General features: G+C 33.9%; 1 protein-coding gene across 13 annotated transcripts in view; it reads right to left on the reverse strand.

Moving 5' to 3' along the window:
* The window catches only part of LOC100740867 (potassium channel subfamily T member 2), a 200,840-nt gene that overhangs the window by 31,544 nt on the left and 142,215 nt on the right, over positions 1-27,081 (reverse strand). For 11 of the 13 annotated variants that reach the window (XM_033320796.1, XM_012385785.3, XM_033320795.1 and 8 more), the window contains 4 exons: positions 14,712-14,791; positions 12,169-12,268; positions 10,851-11,049; positions 297-371 (listed from right to left, as the gene is read on the reverse strand). In XM_033320796.1, the coding sequence (XP_033176687.1) occupies positions 297-371; positions 10,851-11,049; positions 12,169-12,268; positions 14,712-14,791 (454 nt within the window). The remainder of the gene's footprint in view (positions 1-296; positions 372-10,850; positions 11,050-12,168; positions 12,269-14,711; positions 14,792-27,081) is intronic. The other 2 variants (XM_024367730.2, XM_024367729.2) reach the window with 2 other exon arrangements.

Here is a 27,081-nt window from a genome sequence, read left to right on the forward strand (position 1 = left end):
AATACGATTTCATTTTCCTGTTTCCTTGTAACTTTATTTCTGCTTCGTTTAATATCTTTTAGAGAAGCAATGTATCGTTGATTATATACATTATTAAGTACGTACAGTCATTCGCTTTTTTTAATTTTTTTATTCTATCGACAAGAAATAAATAAAAAGAAAAAACACTATATTAAAGTATAATATACGAATGTACGTATTACTATCTTATATCTAACACAAAGTATACAAAGCAAAAGGATGTGTCAAATTGTTAAAAAGCTATATGTAGAAAATATAGAGAGTGAACGACTCACCGTGATCGTGAACGGAATGGTGTTGACTAGTTCCAGGATGAAGTGGAAAGAGAGAAGCTGCTGCCAGATGTTTCCCTGTGAACATGACGAAGACAGCTCAAAAAACCCAGTGACAATTTAAAGAAAAATACAAGGTGCGGTGGAACGTTCCATGAACAACATCGAACAGCCGTTCTGCATTTTCTGTCCAGTATCCTTCTATAGTAATTATAATATACGTGCGTACGCGGGCCTTGTCAATGTTTCCCAGAATGTTACTTTAAATCAACAGGTGCCTAGTTAATTACCGAAAACCAATTTAATTCTGTCTCCGTATCTATAAACTGCCGGGCAAACTCGCATAAGTAAATATTAATTAAACCATCCTACAAATACAATAATCGCATGGTTTCGTTTAGCAAAATTATCCGAAATGCAGTATCGACGGATTTATACTTCGAAATACTTCGCGATCAGGTACATTAGGTTTATGTATCGGTGAATTGTTGATCGAAATCGAGTCGAAAGCTTAAAATAAGATATAAACAATATAGAAAATATATAAAGATATAAAACAATTAATGAAAATTTTTCAGTGATTAAATTAAAAGAATTATCGATATGTATTTCATTCGACTATTATTTTATTTAAAAGTTACGTTTAAGTTATAATATAGTATAGACGCAAAGTTTGTATTATTATCTTTTTTTTTTCATTCATTTTCGAAAAATTGTATCGATACTAAATTTGTAAATAACTGTGTACACATATTTATTATAGGATTAAATTGTTAAAGACAACTACAATTTGATTAAGTATTCAATGAATCTGTCTGAAAGCGTTCTAATACCATGTTTAATTGAAACAAACGACACGTTCATTTCGACGTGGAATCCATAAATCACTGTGGCACATCTCCGCGTACATACATCTTTTAACGTGACCTGTCAACGTATATCTGGTCGTAGGTAGAACACTGATCTGCAAGAGAACATATCCTATACAATTTCAAGCCAAATAGTCATTTGGCTAACAGAGATGAATCAACATTTTAGCTTTCACTGAGTTTGGAAAAGCTTGAAGAAATATTCAAATAATATACATGTCTAGTTTGATGAATAAATTCCAATGACGGTTTAAAGATCTTTTAAAATCCAATAAACGATTAATTTAAATCTAATTTTTGAAACGTTGATAAATTTTGCATTTTAGATAATCATAATCTAATAAAGCAATTTATCGAAGCAACTTTATCTTTATATCAATCAAAACTCAATGAATTACTTAACGTACAAACTTTATAACTTATAAAATTTCCCAATTAAATTTTTATGTTTAACTTCATTAAACATGTAATAAAATAATTCGATAAAATCTTCATTCCTGTGCTTAGTTAAGAATTACTAAATACAAAATGGTATTTAATAAATGTTGCTCGTTAGTATCTTTTGTGCAACTAAAAGAAAAGATAAAATCCGCACGGTATTATAAAATTTACTGCTGTTTTGCTGTCGTAAAGCTCCAAATTGAAACAATTTAATACAAAATACGATTCGCGTCAGACTTTATGCTCGTTGTAACACGCTAGTTGGAAATTTCCGTGTAAACCAAGGGGAATTTTACTCAAATGTAAGACTCTAAGCAAATGCAGGGTATCAAACTGTGTATAATTTAACATTCTTATCTTATTGTAGGATGAACATGTGTTTCCACAACTTTGTTGAGTTTATTAAATAGCTAAACATCCTCAGAAACTATTAATAAATGTAAAGAGAACTGGTCGTTGACTATTTCGAGCTTGACTCGTTATATGAATTGTTTGTTAATTAGAATTTTTTCATGAAACTTCTTCCTTACGAGCATACAAAAATTATATACTTGTCTGATGAAGAATTTTGGTAAGAATTTTTTCTTCGTATATTATATTTTTTTCTTTTGTAAAGTTCAAAAAAGAAGATGTAAGGAATATATTTGGTTAAAGATTATTTAATAAATAAATCTGACGCGCGAATAAATTTTGTTTCGTCTATTTACATGAATTAAAAATTATACGAAATTTTACCAAGTTCCTTTTCTTTTTTGAATAATCTAATTAACATCTTATCGTGGAATCATAACACACATGCGTTAGTATAGTTTCGCCTAATAAATTTTAGGTAAAATAATATTTTGTAATTTTGAAGCTTTCCTAATATCTTTTTTTTTTGTTATTCGCATTTAATACCGTTGAACTCAAAAATATGAAAAATTCCAAAAACAAAAATACGATGTACGAAGAATGTTTCGATACCAAATATTATTACGGTTCAAGTATTATTTTTAGTCTCTTTTCCGAAAGTATCGTTACAAAATTTCAGATACGGTCAAAATATGTTTTTCTTTTCTTGACTCATAACAGCATCTACTTTCTTGGAACAATAGGGATCAAAGAAACAATCAAGAACGATGGGCTGCGCATATCTTTGAGATTCGTGAGGAAGCAGCAATTTTATCGCGACAGAGATCTCTTGATACTCCCTTACGAGCGATATTACGTTTGAAGAAGGTTGAAAACACGATCTTCTCGAGACGTTCGTGCAACAACGGACTCCTTTATGCATTACGGCTTTCTACGTGTTGTAATCTAAAAACTGTTTAATTCGTGGGTTGAAAATCGGAATATGAGGCGATTAATGGTTTCATTGACGTACGTCATTCGTCTGTAATTTGTAATTCGATAACAAGCGATGAATAAAAATTATCATACAGATCGAATTTTTTAATTGTTTTATCGAATATAACTTTTAAGCATACAGTTGAAACATATTTTGATCTATTATTGTTAGATAATTACACAATAAGAATAAATAATAAGAAATACATAATAGACTACTTTTTCTTTTCAAAAACAGAAGACAATAATAATTATATAAGTAGGAATAGCAATTCTGATTCTTTATAATAATTATTCAGAATAAAGATTCTACACAAACGTTTCACGGACAGAAATTGATATAATAAATATTTGCAATGTTTTTTTCACAAAATATGGGATTGGAGGGAAGGTTAATGATTTAGTCGAAAGTGATTCAGTGGGCTGTATTTTTTCTAGATATCTATAGTCCTATTTGCATCTCATCTATTGGTAAAAGTACTAGTAAAGTGTAATACAAATTTTAGGTGTAGATATAAATAAAGAAAATCTAAATGTAGGTGGAGAAAAAAATTCGATTGCATCTCATCTATAAGAAAACTGATAAATGAAAATGAAAATTTTAAATGTAGGAACAGATAAAGAAAATCTGAATGTAGGTATAAATAAAAAGCCAAGAGATAGTAAAATATTAAAGTTTGGAAGATATAAATAAACATTAATTTCCGTTCGCAATCAACGACCTTCGGATAAAATTGGAACGAAATAGCTAAGTCTGGAGTATCTACGAACTAAATCAGCAGCTTTCTCGAAAGCTCATCAAAGCTTTAAAAATCTAGCAGCGGTGCTCCCACACGATAACTGGATCAACCTTTCCTGCAGGATTTCGCAATTATTAATATCCCCGGAGATTTACGAACAGCAGGCGAATGCAATTTTCATGGTAGAAAAACGTCTATCGCGCGACGAAAGGAGTATCTTCCTGAAGGCTGCTGCCCTAAACCATAAACATCCTATTAAACGTTGCTGCGGAGATGTAACACTCTTTCGAGAAGAGTATGTCAAGGGATCTGAGATGAAAATCGTGTCAAAAATATTTTTCAAAGATCGTTCGCGTACAGTCGTCGAAGTTTTAACAAAGTAAAATTTATTGTAAACAATGGACAGATCTTTTAACGGGGATTCTGATTTCGTTTCTAATTTGGTCTTTTCTGAAGTTCAAGCACCGTTCTTTAAACAATTGTAGCTAAGTGTGTGAACGGAAAGAAATTGGGGAATATTAGGAATATGAGGCAGTTTTTGTTAATTGGTAATTTTATAAAAATACCCGTTGACCTTAATTTTTTTTTTCTATTTAACAATGAATAAGTATATCTAAAACAATGAACAATGTGTGAACAAATTGGGTTTATAATTTAAAATAAGTTGCATTTACGTATTGTTACTTATATTTTTGGATATTTAGAAAGTAACTTTATAAAACAATCTTTTAATTTCTATTTGTATCGGTTCTCAAACGTTCTATTAAATTTTTATATAAGATAATTTCTATTTATTTGTCAATTAAACTAGATATTAATTTATACGAAATTTTTGGAATTTTTCTAAGTACGAAGAGAATTACTAAATATAAACATTTAAGTTCGTGTTTTACATTATATTCTTAGCATTAAAGGGCAAATTTATTCGAACATCTATTTTCTTATATCCACCTTTTAAATTACTTTTATCCAACTAATGATCTAAGACTCCTAGTGACTAAATGAAGAAGATAGGAACACGTATCGTCTCACAAAACAGTAAGCCACTCAACCATCATTAGCCTTAGTGAAACTCTCCTCGATGAGACGGGCCAAATACACAACTACCAATCGTGTTCGCGAACGAATATACATGAACAAAATACAGCGTTTGCGTATATGTTCTGGAGTATTCGCGTGTGTCGAATAATATCCGAGCATTCGCTGTCACTTGGAGTATAGAGACCTTGCGCGCGCCCTCCTTCGCAATTCCGAGGTAGAATCGAAAGCAGTGGAACTGTGTGGTTCTCGGTAATCCTATTTTCTGACGGACTGTTTCGGTTAACTCGACAATCCGTCATACGAGAGATCACTCGTCGATTTCGAGCATGTCGACACTGTTTGGGAACTTTTCAAGCAGATTGTCCTCGAGCGAGGTGTAACGATCGCACGAAAGTGGTTTGTCGAAAGGTACAATCTTGTGTGTGTGTACTGCTCGTTTCTTTTTACAGAGACAGATACAAAGTTCGAATCTATGCAAATGCATTGTGTCGGAGGACACGAAAGGATACGAATAGATTGTATTGTAGAGTATAAAGAAAAAGCATTTCCTTAGAATATTTCATGAGACAGAAGATTGCATATTAGATTTTTAAATATTTACCTTATAATTATTTAAAATTGATGAAATAATTGTTACGTAAGTTAAGGAATTCAACTTGTCTTCTGGTCAATTTGGTTTAGGGTCTTGAAACTACATTTGAATTATTGAAAATAATTTCTAGTTGGATATATTTATGCGTCAAACTTAACTTGGTAATTATTAACCGAAATAAAGATTTTGAAACCACTTGATCTTTATATCGTTCCAGATCACACAAACTATATCTTTAGGTCCTATATTACAGAAAAGAAGAAAGAAAAACTTCTCATAATGCAATTATTTGAATTTACGAGCAAGCATTCCCTATTCATACGCTCACCACTTTAAATATAATCGTAGAATAGAAATATAATATCGACGCGACACTCGTTTAACTGTTCAAACTACGATAACTCCGCGATTTAAAATCGCCGCGTCAGTCCATAAAACGGACAATATTAAAAAGAAACTGCGGCTAATAGGGATGACAAGTAGTATCGGCGAAACGCTCCCATACAGGGTGGAACATACGTAAGAGAATAAATTGAAAACTGTGACAATAATATCCGATGGTAACAATAACTGCGATAACAATAATAATAATAACGTAACAACACCGACTATGCCTTTAATGACGTCGATAAATCATGAAAATGATGGAAGACAGCAATATAAAGAAGAAACAAGAGAAAAATGGGTAGAAAAAGAACAATCTACGTAAACTACTAAAAAAAAAAAGATTGTTTCCTCATTCTCGTAATCGACGATTTTCTGTATGGTATCAGAGTTTCATAGAACTCTATAGGAATGTGTTTTGGAATTTTACAACCGGAATGCGTATAGGTACGAGCAGCAGCTCGATCATCACGTTTTACATGATATCAACGTAGCGTTATCGAGTTTGTCGGTTGTTAGAACGTGACGAATCGGGTCGCTGGAATGTTCGATTAGCGAATAGCGTGCTACCACCGATCGGCGACCGCAACACATCGTTAGAGATGTTATCGAGGATCCTGCACGTGCAAAGGCAACCGGCTTGTTACAATCCAACACCAGCGGTGAACGATAATTTCACGGGCCACGATGCCAGTAACTGCGTTTTAGGAGTTTCTTTGTAATTTCTATGACTTTCGTAATCGACTTGCTTCCGCTTTATGTCTTCACACGGCAAGCTTGTGAAGTTTACGAATGAATTTTTATGTAGTTTATAATGTGTTGGATTATCCAAAAAATTAGTAACGATTTCATGATTAATGTGTTCCGTCTGATATTAGAGTAAGTTGGGATTATTTGTTGAATTTCACACAAGGTAAACAAAAACATCGACGTCAATTATCGAAGAATTAGAATTAAATAAATTGTAAAATTGATCAACGAGAAAGAAGTTTACGAATGAATTTTGATAGAATTTATAATGTGTTGGATTATCTAAAAAATTAGTAACGATTTCATGATTAATGTGTTTCGTCTGATATTAGAGTAAGTTGGGATTATTTGTTGAATTTCACACAAGGTAAACAAAAACATCGACGTCAATTATCGAAGAATTGGAACTAAATAAATTGTAAAATCGATCAACGAGAAAGAAATTCGGGATTGGGCCTCGTATATCAACGAAGGGTAGACGAAGAATGTCGAATACTAAGTGTGATGTACGATTCCATCCTATTCGTTATTTTGGGTATAACGTAGATCCACTATCATTTAAAGTAGAACTGCATTTATTGGAAGGAGATGTTAATTATTGTTTGATTAAACAAATTACTGTCGATTGAATTTATTTGTCTGAAAGTAAACTACTATTATACGTCATAATATTCCTTGAATATCATCAAAGGCATATGTATATGAATTCCATAATTCATACTTGGTATCATTTTCATTAAAAAAGCCTTTGATCTCTAAGGGAATCTCATGAAAAGTTTCACTATTTTCATTTCTGTGACACATTAGTAGCTGAGTGGGTCAACCAAGAACGTTTTTCCATGCAAGTAATTCTAGAAATTGGTTATGATTATTACTTCACGACATTTAAACAAGTAGAAATACAAGATACAACGGTTTAGTGGACACTGCTAAACACTATGTTTGACCGGTAGTCATGACTTTGGCAGAATCTTTTATATTAAATTTGCAATTTAGAGTAGAACAGACGTACTTACATAAAAGTAAATGGTATCGCAGAATCGGTTGAAAGTTGAGAAAAGGCGATAAAAAAAGAAATTAAATAGTATAAAAGTTCAAACTCTTATTGCTGTAATCTTTCTTTTGACGTAACGATCCATGCAACCCAGATATACAAAATGGAATTTTCTCCCTTTATTACTAAAATTATACTTTGTGCTTCTTGGTGCTTTGCATATGCAGTTAAAAAAGAAATGTTTTTATTTTACCTTTTTGACTAATAACATGGCTCTGAACTTTTAACTTACTATCATACAGCTAATATTCTTTGTATATAATTTATATCTCTCTATACTTTAGACACTTACTGTATGTGCTCTTGTCTATATTATCCATCTTTTTGAACAAATAGGCATCGGTATAAATAAGATTGCATTTCTCAAGCAATTTCGCGAAAAAAATCCTGGAAGAAACGAGAATTCCCCTCCTTCGTTAGGAAAGAAAGAATTAATTTTGTAAATGTATCGTGACAGTAATAAAGTAGATCATAACGAAACAAGTTTTCTGCCTTTAATCGTACAGGAAGTACCTTAAACTGACACTAATTGCGTGACACATTATATATATTTCTTATTTCTTCGAATCCTAAAGCAAACCTTCAAACTTTTGAACCTAATTTAAACCTAACCCAAATCTTACTATCCTTAGCTTGCCTAACTCTAAATATCTTTTTACAACTGCGTATGTATTAAACAATGTCCTTTTGGAAAATAAATATCTTATATAACTTATAAATAGTGTTATACCATAAATTTGAAAGGCAAAGTATGTTATATGTCTAATTCAAATCACATCAGACCGCGAAAAATCCACGAAACGGTCGGCATGGAATAAAAATATTCGATTTCTTAAACATCTTTTTCCGACAAAAGCGCTCGCAGCCAGAAATGAAATTGGAATTTAGGTATAACTACTCAAGTCGAACTTTCATGCGTTCGTAAGTCTTCTACAGATTTCCCGGCTTACTTTTGAAGCGAAATAAGGAAAAACTTTTGAATAGAAGCCGACGTGTTTTGTGACTACCGTCAAGTCGAGCCGAAGTTTGCAAAATTTTGTACTGCACCAGTAAAATTGCATTGGTTTTATATTTCTCGAGGATCGTACCCAAACTTTCAGTGTGCAAGATGTTTATAACTCGATCGAGTTTGACAGGGCTAGAAACCAGAACAATCGTTTTCACACTAATATTTATCCATTTATAATATGATAGCTCGTCATCGATTTGTCGAGTTGAGAAATAATCAGGACGAAATTGCAGAACGACGAGAAAGCTGAGCGAGAAGCAGGGAGGCGTTAAAAATTTCGTGCTAGTTGCAATAGAAAAACTCGAATACATAAAAGAACAAAAATCACATGAATTTTTTATTACAAATATATTTATCACGAGTATAATCTAAATAACACGTACAGTCAGTCAAAAAAATCTATGTGTATTCATTGAATCGTATGTATCCGATTCATCGACAGAAACGGAGAATCAATTTTTTACACTAAAAAATTACACCAGAAATCATGATCATTTCATCAAATTATTTGGCTAAATTAAATCTGTCTTGTACTTAAAATTAAATCTGATGTATCTTGTTTCTAATATGTGTTATTTCTTTTTATTTATTTTTTTTTAAACATGAGTCTCCATCCAATTAACGTAAAATTTGACATTAAAAATATTGTCAGAGCTGTCTTCGCTATGATATTTCAAATCCAATAGATGTATGTAGACACTGTAAACTTTTGTGACCGACTATACATACATACACATAGGTATACAATAAATCGCAATAACCATTATAGCAAAGTTGAAATTTTAAAAGCGAAACACATAGTCAGCGAGGAAGTGATCCTTACGGGTGGAAAGAAAATTTCGTTGCCTGAACGGAATGTTCTCGAGAGCAACGAAAAGGAGACGCAAGAGGACTTCAGACGGCTCAATTGAATCTTTCTTATTACGCGTAAAATAAAAGCGAGCTTCTTAGGAATGTTCCGTCAGAATACGTATAAAGAATCAAATATTTCGCGCTTGCCGCAAAATCTCTCCTTCCTAGGAAGCGTTTTTAGTCACCGAACAAAGAGAGAGCTCTTTGTGAATTTTCCTGGAGTAAAAAAAAAAAAATTATAATCCGTAGCAAAGTAGGAAAAAGCTACCCTCTATGAAGCCAGTAAATTGGTTGGAAAAGCTTCTAGCTAGTCAGCCAACTGGCATCTCTAACTTTCTGACTTTCGGTTACATACACCGCGCTATTCAATGCCAGTCAACGCGAACCTTCGACTTCCGTTTTATATAGTCTAATTCGTTCAGCCAACAGCGGAACGGTTGGTGATTAGACGAGCGTACACCGACTACCATGCATAAGCAGACAATGAAAAGAGAGAAACACATAGAGAGGAAAACGACCAAGAGAGATATACGAAAGCCAGACGTGCAAAATAACTCGCTGCTTTATTATCGCACAGAAAAAGTCGGAAGGAAAATGAAATTCATCGACGGATGTCCTGCAGACAAACGTAATTCTGCAGATGGCATCTGGTCAATTAGGTTCTAAATGGTACTTTGTCGAATGAAATCTGTTAATGTATTTATTCGAGCTTCTTCTGTGAAAATTTGTTATTAGAGTTTAATATATGAAAAATTGTGCTAAGTGTTTGGTCATGTTAATGTAGGTACCATGTTTTGAAATATTTGCAATTCGATTTAAAAGTCTACATTCATATTACATATATTTTAGGTAAGGTAATAATTGTTCTTGCCAATTCTTAGAAAGATATAGTATCAGGATTATTTGATGAAAATGAGTGATTCCATTTAAAGTATGGAAGATACTATAATTTTTATCGGTAATTTTCTAATCTGAATATCCAACTATATTTCAAATATATTTAGTAAAAAACACACAAACGTCGAAGATGGTCCTACTGAAATCGAGGCTCATTAATATAACGTACAATTAATTTGATATACTTTAAATATTTGTATCATCTCTGTGAAATAAATACTTGTACTAAATATTTTGTGATTTCTATATAGAGTTTTATATTTGTTTCAATTTGTTTATCAATATAATCACGACAGTCGGGTGTCTTTACAGTACTAATAACATTTTTTAATCTTCTGTATAACACATAATATATTCATAAGAGATTTCTACTAATGTTCTAATACTTTTATGAGCCACTGTATGTTACATTAGCTATTTTCTTTAAAATATCGAATGACGTTAAAATAAAGTATTAAAATAAGAAAGGTACTATCTAATTTACAATTCGTACGTCTCTGTGCGACAATGGAGAAACGAGATATTTCAGACGAGCGGCCGCATGTCCCATAATCGAGTATTATGCGTGAAATCAAATTTCCCGGGAATGAAAGGATGCGTACCTTGTAACCCAGATAGGCGAGCAGCAATGCTTCCGTAAGTGATACTATTGCCAGGATCACCTGGACGACCCACAATTCCAATGGCCTTCTCACCCATAAAATCGCGTCCCAGTTGATGGTCGGGTGCTCTTGAAATTCCTCCTCGGTAAGATTCTGGGATGCGAGGAACTCGGTTTTGTTGCCGGGCGTGCAACCGTAACTGAAAGAAAAAAGAAGGGAATTTGCCTTTTTTCCGGATTTTAAAAGCACTACTGATGAAGAGAAACTCGGGCACAAAGCAAATTTTTTAAAAGCGTACGCGCTATAATTTCACGGAAATTTTCGAAAGTAGGTAGTCGACTATGACGACAGGGCAAACTGCTTAATGCACACTGCAATGGTATCTGACTAATTGTACTATGGAATTTGAGAATTTGGAGATTAAATGCGACGAAATAATCCGATTATATATCGAATAGATTAAAAAATAGAGGCAATGTTATAACAATGTTAGTAATCTTTTATTTGTTGTAAAGAGAGAACTCAAGAAACAAAGATCACGAAAGAAGTTAGGAATGCAACGTTGGAAGGAAGAGTGGAGAGATATTGTACGCCGAAGGACGTACGATAAGTAATTTCGTACAGGAAGTAATTTCGGTAACACGACAGATAGAAGATAACGTGGAAGTAAATTGAAGATCCGTAAGAAGGTAAGAGGGCTAAAAATACTTAAACAATATCGCGAATGTCAGATACTTGTAGTAGCAAAATGGTATATCAACCCGCGAAGTCTAATCTCGCTTTCATTTTCGGCTATGATAGCTCGTTCTCCGAAATATCATAATTTCGAATCGGGACTCGAAATAGTTTCCTTCGTCTTCGAGCAGAAATTTTTTCTCATCGTCGCATTGCAGTGAAACATTACCAAGTTAAAACAAAATGAGATAATAGAAAAAATCTTTTCTTTGTTTGTGATACTGTAGAATTATTTTGATTAAAATTTTTTTTACTTGATTGAAGATATATTTGGTAGGAATCTTTTTTCAAGAAAAAGAAAAGAATGTACAATTTTGATATCTTTGCAAGAGATAATTAAGATATAATTAAAATTGATTATATTAAAAATATAGAATTCGTCGTATAAAAGTAATTAATTTCTTCAACAAGCAAAAGGATAATTGTCTTAAGAAAAACTGTAGCATAAACTTGAAACGAGAAATCGACATATACTCATAACGATCCTTTTTATATCGTTCCAATTTTAAGAAAGTTTTTAACGATTGAAAATGCCTGACAGACATTAACACAGAGTTAATTAAAATAACAACATCGAGCTCACCATGCTGCGTAAGTTGGATCGTTGTCGGTGATCACTCTGAATATGTATAAGAAGCATGTTAGTAGCTTGAAGAACAAGTTAGCCAATCGTATCCTCAAACCTGAAACACGAATAATCATTATTAATTGTAAATAAATACAACTGGAAGTAATAATAAAGTGCGATTTGACTTTATAAAAAGTCCCATTTAATATCTTTCTTCTGTAAAATTGTTCTAATTCCATAGTGGTGAAACATTTATTTTAACTTTTAAACGCGCAATTTAGTCGAATCCTTTTATCACGACACGTCAACACGCGATAGGGTAAAGGTACGAGAAAATCGGTAGAATGAATTTGTCACGGATAAAGAATGCCCAGGTGGAAAGGTATCGATATTCACGATCTACAAAGAACAGTTTTTAATCGTCCCTTCGTAGCGTTGTGGAACATGGCAGAGCATCGATCTTTCGTTAGGCATATGGATAGATGCAAACAATCGATACCAAGAGAGATCGAGCAACGATATCGGTGCGACATCCGCTATCTGCTAGTGCCAGCAGCTTCAAAAGATTATGTCTCGCTGCCAGACATCTACATGGTTGTCGGTGTCACGATGGCATGCCATTCCCGAAATTACGTTTCTGGCATGCAACGAGCAACATGTCTCCAAAAAGAATTTCCAGCACCCTGAACTCTTTCACGATCAAAAGCTTGCCGATCTTTTCGAGCGCGTTGATGCAGACAGAATGACCTTTTGCCATCATTCGTCGAGTGTTTATTTTGTCGCAGACATAATATAATGTATAGTGAGTCATAGAATTATTTGCACAGGCGAAAGCTCAACAAGAATTTAGAAATAATAAAATAAAAAACTTTTCGATCATTTTTTTTTAGAAATATAAGATAAGATTCTGTGATAATAAAATCGTAAAAGATATTAAAAAAAAGTTTCAATTTACATGTACGAAGGAACTCATCACAGTTATAACGTAAAAAGAATGCTTGTTTTACTGGGGAAAAGACGTATTACATTTCATATCGTTTGTTAGATTCTCAATTGTGCAAATAATCTTGCAACACACTGCAGATTTGACGTCTTATGAGAATTCGTATCACACGAACTGAAATATTACCATTGAAGAAAAAGGATTAAAGATTTTGTTTTATTTCTTACAATTAGCTTAATCATTGTAGTTAGATCCACGAAAAAAGATATGTCATGTGATGTAGTTCGTTATTAATGGTTGCTTGCAGACAGGGAATTAATCACCCAGTAATGAAAATTTGTGTTTTTATGCTTTCTGTTACATCTTAATAACGTTAATGGCATGGTAATTTCAAGGAAGTAATCGTATAAGCGGAATTGTCGAAGGAGAAAAAATGTCTACTTGATTACGTATTTGAAGTTAAGTAAATAGTAAACAATAGTAGTAGTATGTAACAGTTTAAATGTAATACACTAACAAATTGCTTGACGTTGATATTGTTATTAATGAAGATATTTTCATGAACCAATTTGATGTTCACAGAGAACGAGTTAAGAAGAGTAAGCTCAAAATATGGTATCTTGAACCAATATGTGAATGGATTATATATATGTATTATCTTTTCTCTGAGAACTGGGAACAAACAAATCAAATATTCATACCTGCTCCGGAAAATTTTTTGAGATTTATCACGTTGAAATTCAATAAAATTATACTTCTATTCAAATTTTCGAAATTTCTAATTGTCTAAAAGAAAATTTTTGTTAATCGACACGTAACAATTGTAATAATTAATTTGATCACATTCTGCCCAATGAATGAAGAGACTAGCATATTTCTATTAATGAAATATTCCACAAAAATATTTCATACTACGAGCAATGGAAGAAAAGACAAGCTAAAGCTAAACTATTTTTAGACTATTCTGATAAAAGCACGTTCGCGATCGATCAGTTTTAGATGCTCCGCATTGTGTTACAAGTAAAGTGAAAAACATAACACGATTTACGAGATGACATTGGCGCAATAGGTATATTCGTATGTACCGCTATAACATGAAACTCTGGCGTTAGACCGAAAGGTCTATTTAAAACTGCGACAGTGAACTCTGCCTGCGAATGACGGTATAAGCTATTACATGGCATTTCATACGAAACGTATCAATGCATCTGAATAGAGGACACAAATTTACAAATAGGCTAAATCAATATAAAATATATTTCATCTATTTCATCCAATGGTCTATTTATGCGTTTAACTATTTTGATTTCTATTTGTGCAATTGCATGAAAATATCGGTGAGGTGTTTGATAAATTTTTCAATTCAAATGTTTTAATCCTTTACATTTTGAGGATTCTTTATCATTCTTTTCCGATTCTTTTACAGCCGATTAATGATACTACTATCTTTTTGCGATTAAACTTTTTGGAATCAAACTTTACGTTTCGAAAAGAACAAGGTTAGAAATATTTCTGAAATATCTACGAATTTATAATTTATTCATATACGTAGTTTAAAGGATCAATTTATCGGTTATTGACTTAAATATATAAAAACTATACTCGGTATACTTACTCGAACGTTGATTTTTGATGAAGTACAGCTGAAGTCGTTCCTTGAACGTGTTTTCGTTCACGTAATATTCAACACGAACTCTGTAAAGAAGAAGAAATTAAAATTACCACTTGATGTTTCATAGGTTAAGTAATTCTAATTATTGAAAACAAATCCAGTATTATGTACAGTATCGAGATTAATAAATTTTCAATTTTATCCGTTTGATGTCACAAGCTCGCAATTGTTAATGCCATTTTTATTTAATATCATCTTCTCACATCTCAAAACTTGATATCTTAACGCCTTAAAGGCAGGACAATAATGAATCTCTTGACCTAGGTCAATCTATAGCAAAGAGGTTATGGAATAGTATTTTTTCATAAGTAAAAAAGTATTAGCTGTACCAAATTATAGCAAGGTTCCTTCGACTCCTAATATCCTCATAAATCGTATAACGCTAAACAATTCCTCTGGGAGTGGTAAACTTTTCCAATCCAACTTATTCAGCTAATCACGAGTCGAAATATCGTTGAATGCAGCGTGGAACAATCGCAGTTCGGTGGATTTCTATGAAACGCATTCGCGTCGAAAGTTCTCACGAGGCAGCGTGCTGGTTGTTCTCATTATTAAGCAACAGCACTCCTATTATCGTTTGTTAAATCAAAATCAGTCTACCAGACAAATGGTTCGCATTACTATTGCAACAGCGACCGTCTAATAGCCTAATCATTTCCACCGAGAGACGTAACTCCGATTGGTAGTTATTTTTCAGTCAGTTGAACGATGCGCCGCGATTTTACAACGTCGCGTGTCATCACTGGATGAACATCGACGACAACGACCATTCGCACGAAACAGGCTCTTGAATCGATCGTCGATCAAGGGATGTTCACGCGGAAACCTTTGTGCCTTGGAGAGTCATGCTGCAAGAGCGTGGTTGTACTTTCGAGTGTAATCAAGCGAACGATGGCGTGAAAAGAATTCCATGTTATAGTCGGGGCAGGGTTACGGCTTTTTGCCGCTTTTCGAGAGTTCTTCATTTGAAAAAAACAGGAAGTTTAGGTTTTCAGGAAGTTTAATACTCTGAGAGTCTTTTGCAACGTTTGTTTGCCTGAGGTGAATATGCGATTATTGTAATTATCGTTGGAATATGTTTTGTGATATCTCCAGTTTAGATATTCTTCTCATTTCAGTTGTGTTATTTGAATTATTAATTTTTAACGAGATTATGGTTTCTTAGAGATTATCTTATGGATCTCTTAGAGATAAACGCCACGAAGAAAACGTCGTAATTTCAGAAAACGAAATTACGAATGTGGTGCGTGCAACAGGGACAATGAATAGATATAACATATATCACGGTATAGACGTTAATAACATGGTAAAGGAATATATAGTATAACAATTACCAATGCCCATAATGTATTTAAGCTCTTACTGAAAACACTTTTGAGATTTTTACTAGAGTTAAATTCCTTTGTCTTACGTAATTTTGGAGTAACGCGCGTGATAATGAATAATTTGTAACAATGTGTAATGAAAAAACAAAATATGACATGATATTATATGAGATAGAGATATGAATAAAATTATAATTTTATGTGATCATAATATTTAATTACCATTGTAACAACAGCCGTGTGAATGTCTCTATGTAATTTAAATACACATTTGTTTCATCTAATAAGTATCATAAGTCTATCATAAATTTATACATTTTTACATCTTTAAATTTCTCATAAATCCATAAACATCAATAGTGTACAACAAATGTAGGAATCGTAATTATTTTGCAATCGAAATCCCAACGCTGATTGATTTGACAGAACAATTTTCGCCATATAGCTTAAGCTGTATTGGTTATCGTATGTTTCACTCGCTTACAAACCTATAACTGACATTTTGGAGGGTCTCGGAGGAGGTTCCATTTCCTTGAAAGCGTCCTCGAGGATTTGTCAACTAGCACGACGTTGTCGAGGACATATTTATTATAGCACCGTTGAAGCTTCGCGAAATTAAAACTCTCGATGATATCAATTTTCATATCAATTACAATTTTTCGTATCATACACTTTTTAATATCTCATATATTCAATTATTTAAAATACAAAAGTATCGTGAAAGTTGACCATCCAGATGGAACTATCTCTTACACCAGATTCAGCTTTGATATATGCTTCAGTCGATTCAATTTCGTTCAATCTCGAAGCGATCCACAGATTTCAGCTATACGCACGGTGTCAAAATTTGAATAATTCATTAGACACCTACGTCAAAATAGCTTCACTCTCGGCCAAACTCATCATTTACAGCATTATGCAAATTGTACCAGTTACAGGTTTAATCTCGTACATTCAGCACTTCATTTCGATGCATTTAAACATCTACCTTGTCAACTTTTGTATTCTCGATATTTCGCTTATTTCAATGTCAGAATCTTTCTACTTTTTTTTTTAATGGTTTTACGAGACCATCAGAAAGATAGGCGAACTCATCGACTCCACCTTCTATAAATTTTTCAGCTTCATTAGCCGAGTAGGTGATTAGTGTCTAACTTCTAGAAATAAACAACTCAGTTACTTCCATTTCATAAGTTTATTCGTTGCAGGCGATATAAATCGCAAGCTTTCAGGTAAGTTTTAAGAAATATTTGTAACTAACATTTTTCTGCTTTTCAATTTATGGAGTTAATCAATATCGCTACTGAACCCATATATTACGAGCGATAGCGATACGGGCATACTTTGTGTTTCGTTCTAACTTTAACAGGATACCTGGTCCCACTTATGGCAAGATGATTAAGTATTAACAGCAATGAAACGTTTTTTTAAAAGTATTGTAACTTTGAACGTATAAGAACGAATTTATTGATCAAATTGCACCAAGGATCTTCTGCACGATCGAATTAATTTACAAACTCTTTATTTAAGAAATTTACAAACTTATAAGTAGCACAAATACACTAATATCGCTAACTTATCGTGCTAGTGCTATAATGTATATATAATTTAACTTGAAAAAACTGCTTACGTTAGTCTGATTCTCACGTGCAAAATTACAGCAAAAGTTCCTGACAAGATCTATTGGTTGAGGTATGGGTGTGACTAACCATGTGAAATATGCCCAGAGAAAACGTGTGTGAGCACGCGCGAAATCGGAAACGGAAAGCTCGTGCGCCGTTGCACGCTTTCGTTCGTGAACGTGCACTACCTTTGTGCCGAAACTTTCAGTTAGATTGCACCGCGTGATGCATCGGACATCGGATATCCTCAGGCGAACGAATCCGGATTAGTCAGTCATGTGTGATATCATAGCGAATTGAAGGCGGCTTAAAGGCGCGTACTCAAAACACCGTTCGCAAGATGTTCGCAAACTTTTTATGACGATTTTGCGATGTTTTTTCAAACTTTGCTTATATTAAATTCACGAGATGTTTATTTTATTATATGTCAGCGACGACCTATTTTTAAATACTATCGAGCTCAGTTAGTTTGGTGTTATTTAGTTTTGGAATAGTTTGACAGGTAATTATTAGACTGCGCAAAGCAAAAGAGAGTTATGGACGCTTAAACGATTTGCCTATACACAATATTTCCTACCATTGTATCAAAAGTTCTAACACATATTCTGCATTGTGTAAAAGTCCACCTATTAAATTTTCGTTTTTACGAATGAATATGATATTATTTCGAATCTGTTACACTAGCTCGATTCGTGTTTAATTCAAGAATTATTAGTAATTTGCTCGAAAATATCGATTAATATATTATTTCTATTAGCTTTTGGTCGTAAAAATTTCGGTTTCAAAAATGTATATTTCGTGAACACATTCGCGAATAGTAGATATGGAAGAAGATGACAAACAGATAAACTATTCGTGAATATCAATGACTGTGCGTTATAATTTCTTCGTAGCCATAGTGATCAATTTTATCGTTTATTTTTTTAGCCATCCATATACATTTTCTATCGTGCCGTTCGCTTGATTTATCGGTTGGGCAACGACAACTTTTTTTTCTTATTGTTCGCGGGACGGATAAGGAGCTTGACAGAACGATGAAGATAACGTTTGGACGGTGACGGCGTGAAAGTGCGAATAAATCGTTCGTTAGGTATATCGGCTATTTCTTTGTTTTTTGCCTGAATGTGAATAACGAGGATGGTGGCTTGATAAATTTTTGATGGCGATCGATGCCGAGAGGGCTGACCGTTTACGTGGAAGTATATGAGTTATTTGTTTTTGAGGCGAATGTTGTGACTTTATATTATAATGCTTTCGTTTAAAGTGGATATTAGCAGCTATTTTGCTGGCCATACCACTGTCCGTATGAACATCCTGTTCATATTCGAAATGGGAGAATAATTTGTAGAGATTTATCGTTTCCTGTACTGTTCAGGACAAAAGTTTTCTTACATATCTGTTATACATTTTTCAATTAAAATATTATTATAGGCATAATATTATATTATTGACTGGACACGTATCCTAATATGTTTAGGACACGGTTAAAATCACCGTACAACGTTGTCAAAGCTTAAAATCGATAAAGTGCTTAAGTAGCTCAAATATTATTACTACAATATTATTACAAACAGATAATTAAACGTATCATTGTACGAAAAAAGTTCTTAAATAACATACAATCAGAAACGAAGGTACTGTGCGAATACTTTTGTCTTCACTGTGTCGATATACATACATATATATGTGTGTATTTTATTCAAATAGATGATGTAAAAATAACAGCGAAAACAGCGATTAAAGCTGTGTCATATTTCTTTCTAAATGCTCTATCCACCTCATAAATTATTTAGTTAGTTAACTCCTAAATAGCGAGAATCTGAAATTAAATGCGTGCATACCTTGGTCCGTCTCACTTTTTAATGGTGGGAGATCCAACCACTTTGAATAGGTAAACCGTAAACTAATCATCCAAATGCAGCATTCCAGTAGCTCAAAGTCCATTTGTCGATATTTAATTAAAATGTGGTTAGAGAATTTAGAGCGTTGACATTTCCAGTATAATTGGAGTCGCCGAATTGATTCGCAACCAATAGGACTAATCTGCATGCGCGAGTGATTTCTAAAATTCCGATGCAATCGTCAACGAATCAGTCCCTTTGATCTTAAGCTGAAATATTCAGACTTGCGAACCTCATTTCTCGATCTTCTAGTTCGCAGACGTTTACATTCACTTTTTATTTCGCATTTCCAGTTATGTATCGTCCTTGACAATGTTATCCAATAGCGAAAATTGATCAATTAGAATTTATTTAAAAAGTTATATTATCTCCTATTGGTTTTACTTTTAATGAATTAAGATAATAATATTGCATTTTTGAAAGAATTGCCTTAAAAAAAAAGATACATATTTTTAATTTAAAATGAAATACTGTACAAGGTGTCTTCCTTAAAAATTGTTACTTCTAAGTGTCAAAAATATCAACGGACGTTAATTTGACGAATACGTCTTTGACAAATCAAGTTTTTATATCATATGTGCAATTCATTTTCGAAAATTAGGTACGTGTTGCGATATTTTATATGCAATAACAAGCTGTGCAAATGGAACTTCAAAGAACTTTTTTTAATTCTTTATGTACGAGTATTAAGAAATAAAACTTATACAGTTTCTAAAATGTAGCAGGAGAAATCGGATATTAGCACGTGGCACACACAGTCCTGGCAATCAAAGGAAAGGGGAAACTTCTTCGTTTTAACGAAATTAATGACTACGCTCCCGTTTCGGTCCTCGCTAAAAGGTCAATTCACAGTAACGAGTTCCGGGAACTTTTTCTAGTAATTTTATGTATTATCTATGTCTTACTGCGTTCAGTAAGATGGGGGTTTTCGTCGCAAATATTTAGCTACCTTCGAATAAATTATTAGACCTTTTAACAATCGTTCAATCCGCGTACATAAAAAATATTATTATTACATCACCACAAGTGAACATAAAATATACAAAGTCCGAATTGAAGGTAGAAACGTAGGTACATACTTTTCTAGACATTTTTACTGCTTACTACTGGTAAGTTTATTGTTATGCAACAAAATTAGAAAAGTATGTACCTACGTCTATAACACAAAGTTGCAAAACAGAATAACGAGTTTTTAACCTTCACTTCGGGCTTTATATATTTTATGTTCACCTGTGATGATGTCATATTATGTCATACGTTTAAGACGTCAATAATTTTTACTTTTTATCAGACAAAAATCTTCCTAAACAAAAGATATATCGTTGGAAGGAGGCGATAATCATTTCTACCCATCAGCATCAACACCGAAACATTGTCTAATGAGATAACGTTTATAGATGTCTACGTATCGTCTACTTTCCCTTCGGTCAGCTCGACGGCTGACCACATAATGGATTTTCCACTTCAGGAAGGAAATACTCGTCCAGCTACGGAATTGTACCTCGTTACTTGAACCCGAAACGCCACTCGGAGCAATTTATATAAATTGAGGGGAACATTCTCGTCCCCGGTCCATTCTCTTCGTCTTCCTGCTTCCGATCTCCGTGTTTGTCGCAGCTTGTTTGTCTCTATTCCCTTCAACCAACGCTATACTCGATCCGATCGTCGCGTCGCAAAATTTCGAGACGAGAAGCACGTCTTCTTCGAAATCCAGAAAGAAAGTTCGAGTATTGGCTGGGAGAATGAATTTCTTAAAGTATATTGATGAAATTAACGATGAAATCAACGATAAAATTAACTCTTAAAGTAAATAACCAAATAAATCATGTTTGCGCGTTCATTTCTTTAATATTTTGAGGATCAACGAATCAATAAAGAAAAGTAAAAAAAGATATTGTTTTCGATGGTTAAAAATAATGTGATAATAGAGTTAACATGAAAAGAAAACTCAACAAACAAACAAGGGGTGAAAAATCCCCTGAAGAAATTCAAACACGTTCGAAAGACTAAAATTACTCCTCGATATTCAGAATTAAATTGCTCTAACGACCGTGTTCATTCCCTAAACTGAATTAGAATCAGCTCAAGTTGTTGACTTTAGAGCTCACGTTTGTTTACTGTTTGTTTGCTGTTTTCGTGGCTAGCTCAGTTACATTGTGCTATATATGAGGCCTTTTTGATCAGGCAAATTCCGTAAGTCTTCCTTATTTTCAAATACTGCGAAATTCATTCGAAATATAACCAAACCGAAGTAAAATTGTATACGACAGCTACAATAAGAAAGAATTGTTGAAATATTTCATGAAAGATAAAAGTTAATCTGCAAACAAGATTATTCGAACTAATTCGAAGAGATTACAAGAAACTTTATTTCTCCTGCAGATCTTCGTTGCGCCCTTAATTCTTCATTTAACTTCACCAATTAATAAACGAAACCGTTTAAGACTTCCAACTCTGCTAATGAAATTACCACGCGATGTTCGAAACACAATGACGATCCCACTGTTCGCCTGTTCAACACTATTCACATTTATTCGACCACAGAAATTTCTAGAAACTCATTTTCATTAGTCTTTGAATTCTCTGCTGACAGTAATTTCACGGTTTATATGACGTTTATTGCTCATTACCGGGCACGAGGATACTTAGTCTGACTCCACTTTCAAAAAGACACAACAATGAGCTTTTCGTATTACTATGTAACGTAGTATTACGTAGCGGAATTTATCAGCGATATATTACATTTTGCGGGTTTATAAGTACCATACGATTCAGTTTCTATTGGAACATTAAAATAGATTTTATTACATATAATCGAACTTGACATTCGCTGATTTACTTGGATTCCTTTTTTTTCAAATAAAATGCTTTTTACAGTATCTTTAATGGTTAAATAATATTTGGAAGAAACGGAATATTTCATTGAAATATAAGGATTAAATATAGAAAATGAATAAGATATTCAGCGCATTGAAAATCAGCTATCGTTTTTGGCTGCGAACTTGAATTTCCGCGTATTTATTCAAAATCAAAACCTGTCACTAACAAACGCGTCGTCGAATCATAAACTTTGATGTTAAAGCAAATAAATTTCTGCGTTTCGACAGGTGAATTCGACAAAACAATTAACCGTTTAGTTGGTTTGACTTTGTCACTATAGCAACGCAAACGTATCACTTTGAAAGCTTCAATTAAAAATGTTTTTACTTTAAAAATAAATAAAATACCATACAGTAAAATTCTATAAGACAAATACATTTTCTATTCTTAGAACTAATTTAATACGTTAACGAAACTCCGGATTATTACGAATGTAATTAACGAAACAGAAGTTTCCCATTTGCGCGGGGGAAATTTTCATAGACAAACAAAGAACGCAAACTTTCAAAAAATATACGCTTCAAATTTCAAAAGTACTTTTACCTAGGAAGCTATTTTTACATCTTCATTTTCTCGTTGAACATTTATTTCCGGTGACTATAAGTACAGGCAGAAGCGTAAAACTACCGGTCTTTTGACAATTTCCTGAACTTGCATGCAGCCCGTTTATTCTCGCCCTCGACAATCGCTCAACTCCTCTCCTAAACTCTCCTTTTGCCCAAGTCTAGAATCTTTCGATCAAACGTTATTTCATTCTATCAGCTCTTACAGCCAAACCAAGGAATCACGTAGATTCTCAATCACAAAGTTAACTTACGAGTTACTTTAACCTTTAACCGTTACTCTGAGGCTCTAAAATACCACGAAGATTATAAACATTGTTACAATTTTATTCTAAAGAACGCATATCGCGAAGTCCCGTTAATCTTCGATTAAGTTAAATCTTATAATTAGACGATGGAGGAGGATGCCAGTCAGGCGGCCTAGAGCCGCTTCATCGTCGTCCCAACGGACCACGACTAGAAGGGGCGATAGCGCTAGGGGCAATGGCCCCCCTAACGCCCTAACAGACGGAGAATTTTAGAGAAAGAGGTGCAACAGGAGATAATTCATAAGAGGTTCCTGAAGCACTCCTGTCATACGCGTAGAATGGCCATCGTGGAGTTTTAGTCGGTAGGAGTCCGATACTACTCTGCTGTTACCCGATTATTAGCAACAGCGAAGTGTCCATGAGGACTTCCCACGTACAAAAGCAAAAAGTTAAATGTTATAATTATAAGTTGATATTAAAATTTGATTTCACCGTATCAGTTAAGAGTTAACAATGTAATTCTCATAGGCGTCTACAGGTGCTAGGTTTCATGTACTCTGTAACATAATTAAACCTATAATTCATAGATCTCACTGCGTTTCATTTTCATTCATTTTAATACAATAATTCGTAATACGAATAAAAAAGAAACCTTTTATTTTACCAGAATTTTAAATTCTGTTGTTTTGTACCAATATGGATAAAAATTAATAAAACGTCCCAACTCATTTTACTCGCAAAACTCAATCACATGTTTCCCTTGTCTTGCTTTACCTGCGCCAAGAGGAGTAGCTTTTAACCTAAATTTGTTATTCTAAACGACACGTTGCATAATAATCTCCGACCGAAAAGACGTTGCTCCCGTAACGGACGGATTCTCGATAAACTCAAAAGCGCGGCTCGCTGTTCCGCAGTGCTTTTACGTAGTCTGTAACAGTGGGGGCGAAGAACGGTCTAAGAGAAAGAGAGAGATAGAAAGGTTTCGTGCAACATCGTGGTAATAACCCGGCTTTCCCTGGTTGCACGTAAGATTCGCCAGGTATTAACGGCCCGTAAAGTCGTCGCGCTAACGGTTGCTAATACCCCCGAGGTAAAGGAACGCTGTACATCGGGGCACGTCACGCAAACTACCGCATAAGCCGTGCTACCGTCGCGTCGGATAGATGGGACGTCACGACTCGTAAGCTGCTGCTCGATGTTCCGTCTTTCCTCGAAAGCATCGCTTGCGATCCTTATGTACAAGTATCCGATCCCATCGTCCATAAGTATTTGAACGTTCTCAAATTATCGTCAATGTACAGGGTGTTCGGTAACTGGTGGCATAATAATTTGTCATAAAAAAGAATAAATGGAAAATGTAGAATAAAGTTTCTATATTTGTGGCTTTGTTTTGAAGAAAAAAATATCTTGAAAATTTACTCGATATACGCGTATTAACGCTGAATTTGGACATATCGAAATTCTGATACTTCCACATGAAAAATAAAATACGTCTCATGTGATTTCAGATGAAATTCTTTGATCTAATTCTGGTCTCTGATCCGATCTCTGGCAACCGATCATTGGATATCGTATAAGTACAATGATTAATATTAATTAACGTGTATAAGAGAGAAATAATTGAAGGTGGATGCAAATTTCACCTGCGAAGGTGCCTTAGTCACGTGACTCGAAGTGGGTCCGTTCAACGTTGAAATTTTAAAACCACAATCGCTCTTATCTGCAAATAGAAAGAGTCGCGTGATTAATAAAGTTTTCTCGATTTTCCTGAAAGCTATCAATTCCATGTTCTTCCGTGCTATCGGTGAGTAGGCCATGCTCTCTCCACCCTGGCTGATCACGAAATCGACGAAATCAATCGCAGGCCATCGTATTAACAAACTCCATTCAATTCCCCGGAATATCGATCGGTGTTCCATCCTACCGTTCAACGTTTCTTGCAGATATCTCGAATCGGTAGGGTGCAGTCGATGGACGATACGTCATACGCGTCCCGCGGCGATATTTACGAGCCACCTGACGATCGTAAATGCTTTTATGTATCGACAGGAAATTCGAACGAGCGTGGTTCCGCGGTACACGCCGACTGAGCATCCTATCCTGTATCGTGGCGCTGCATGAATTATGCAACCTGCGAACCGTATGCTCGTAGCTTGTTTAGCCGTCGATCGCTTCTACCTGCAGTAACATCGATCGCCTGGGAATGACCCACTATGCGACAACTTTCCGTTCACCGTGTACCGTTTCGATTGAGTAACGACGTTACCCTCGTGTACTGACCATCGCTGCGAGCAACGCTCCAAGGATGCGAGCAACTTCGAGAAACTACATTCGAGGATCGGCCAGCAATTTTACTGCTGTTGTTCCACGTGGTTGTAGTAATTTGGGGGTTTGATTTGTGGTTTGGAATCGGTGCTGTGTTTGGATAGGGGAATTAAATTCTGCGTAAAGCTAAGAATAACGTTCGTGGACGATGGAAACGTAAAGATTGGATGACTTGTCCGTGACGAGAACAGGAAGTTTAACTCTTTGACATTCTAAGAATTTTTAGGATTTGATCAGCCAAAAACGTTAACATATTCTTAAGGAACGTCTCCTTTTGTAAAGAAAAAAGATTATAAATGTTTCCGAATTTGTTTAAACAGCAACCTTTCTTTCTGTTTCATTTTTTATCGATAAAAGTGACGTAAGAAACAGGTTTTACATTATTATAGTATAATGATATCACGTATTTCCTAGAACATTGCAGTTGTGCAATTCTGTACAGAGGCTTAAACGCTTTCGATATTCACAGAACGCAATGTAATTGTTTCACGCGAAGCCTCTTCAGTTATGGCACCAATTGATGCGCCAGACCAATCATGTGTTAATATAGAATCATAAAAGAGGCAGATGACCTCGATGTGTGAGGATAGCACGTAAAATGATGTTATTTAAAGCGGACAAAAAAATTAATTCAAATTTTATATATGAGAATTTGCAACTTAAATATTTTTTATTACGTTTGTAGTAGTAAACTATTCCGGTGACCAATATGGAAAAGATTATAGAAATATAGATGACAGAATAAGCGAAAAAGGGAGACTAAGTGTAAGTCATAGGTTACCATATAATCGTTTTTTATTTAATTAATTAAATTGTTCTATGATGGACTGACTGAATATTTATCTGCTCACTCGTGTTATTGTATTTGCCAGTGAAGTCTTTGAGTGACCTAAAAATAAAATTGATTAAAATGAAATAGCAATAAAAATGAAAATTTAATACTTTTGTTATTATTTCAGCTTTAACTTGCTTTGCAGGTTAATGTGAACGTGTTAAAATGTCTGACAATATTTTATGGAGTCTATTCGTCTTTGGCATTCCATAAAAATTCATTTTGTTATTTTTCATGAAAATTATTTATTTGGTTCATAAAAATGTAAATTAAATCTTCGGTATAAACAATGCAACAAGTGGTTTACTAGAATTTGATACGCGTGCAAAATCATATTCAAATGTCAAACTCGTTAGTTTCACATTTGTGCACGAAATTGTATAAAATATTTCTAGTAAAAAATATAACTTCAAAAGCCAGCATTGCCCTTTGCGTTAACGTAACATTTTATTTGCAAATTTTTTCTCTTGATTTACGTTATTTGCATTCTGATAATTGACATTACGTCTATTGAACGAAAGCCTAATGTTATGCTGAATTTTCACCACTCTTTCTTACACATTTCTACAATTTTATAAAACTTAAAGTATGATGATAAATCTGTTACTTGATCCTCA

The sequence above is a fragment of the Bombus impatiens genome, unplaced genomic scaffold (genome assembly GCF_000188095.3).
Source record: "Bombus impatiens unplaced genomic scaffold, BIMP_2.2 scf_0359, whole genome shotgun sequence".
Classification (NCBI taxonomy): domain Eukaryota; kingdom Metazoa; phylum Arthropoda; class Insecta; order Hymenoptera; family Apidae; genus Bombus; species Bombus impatiens.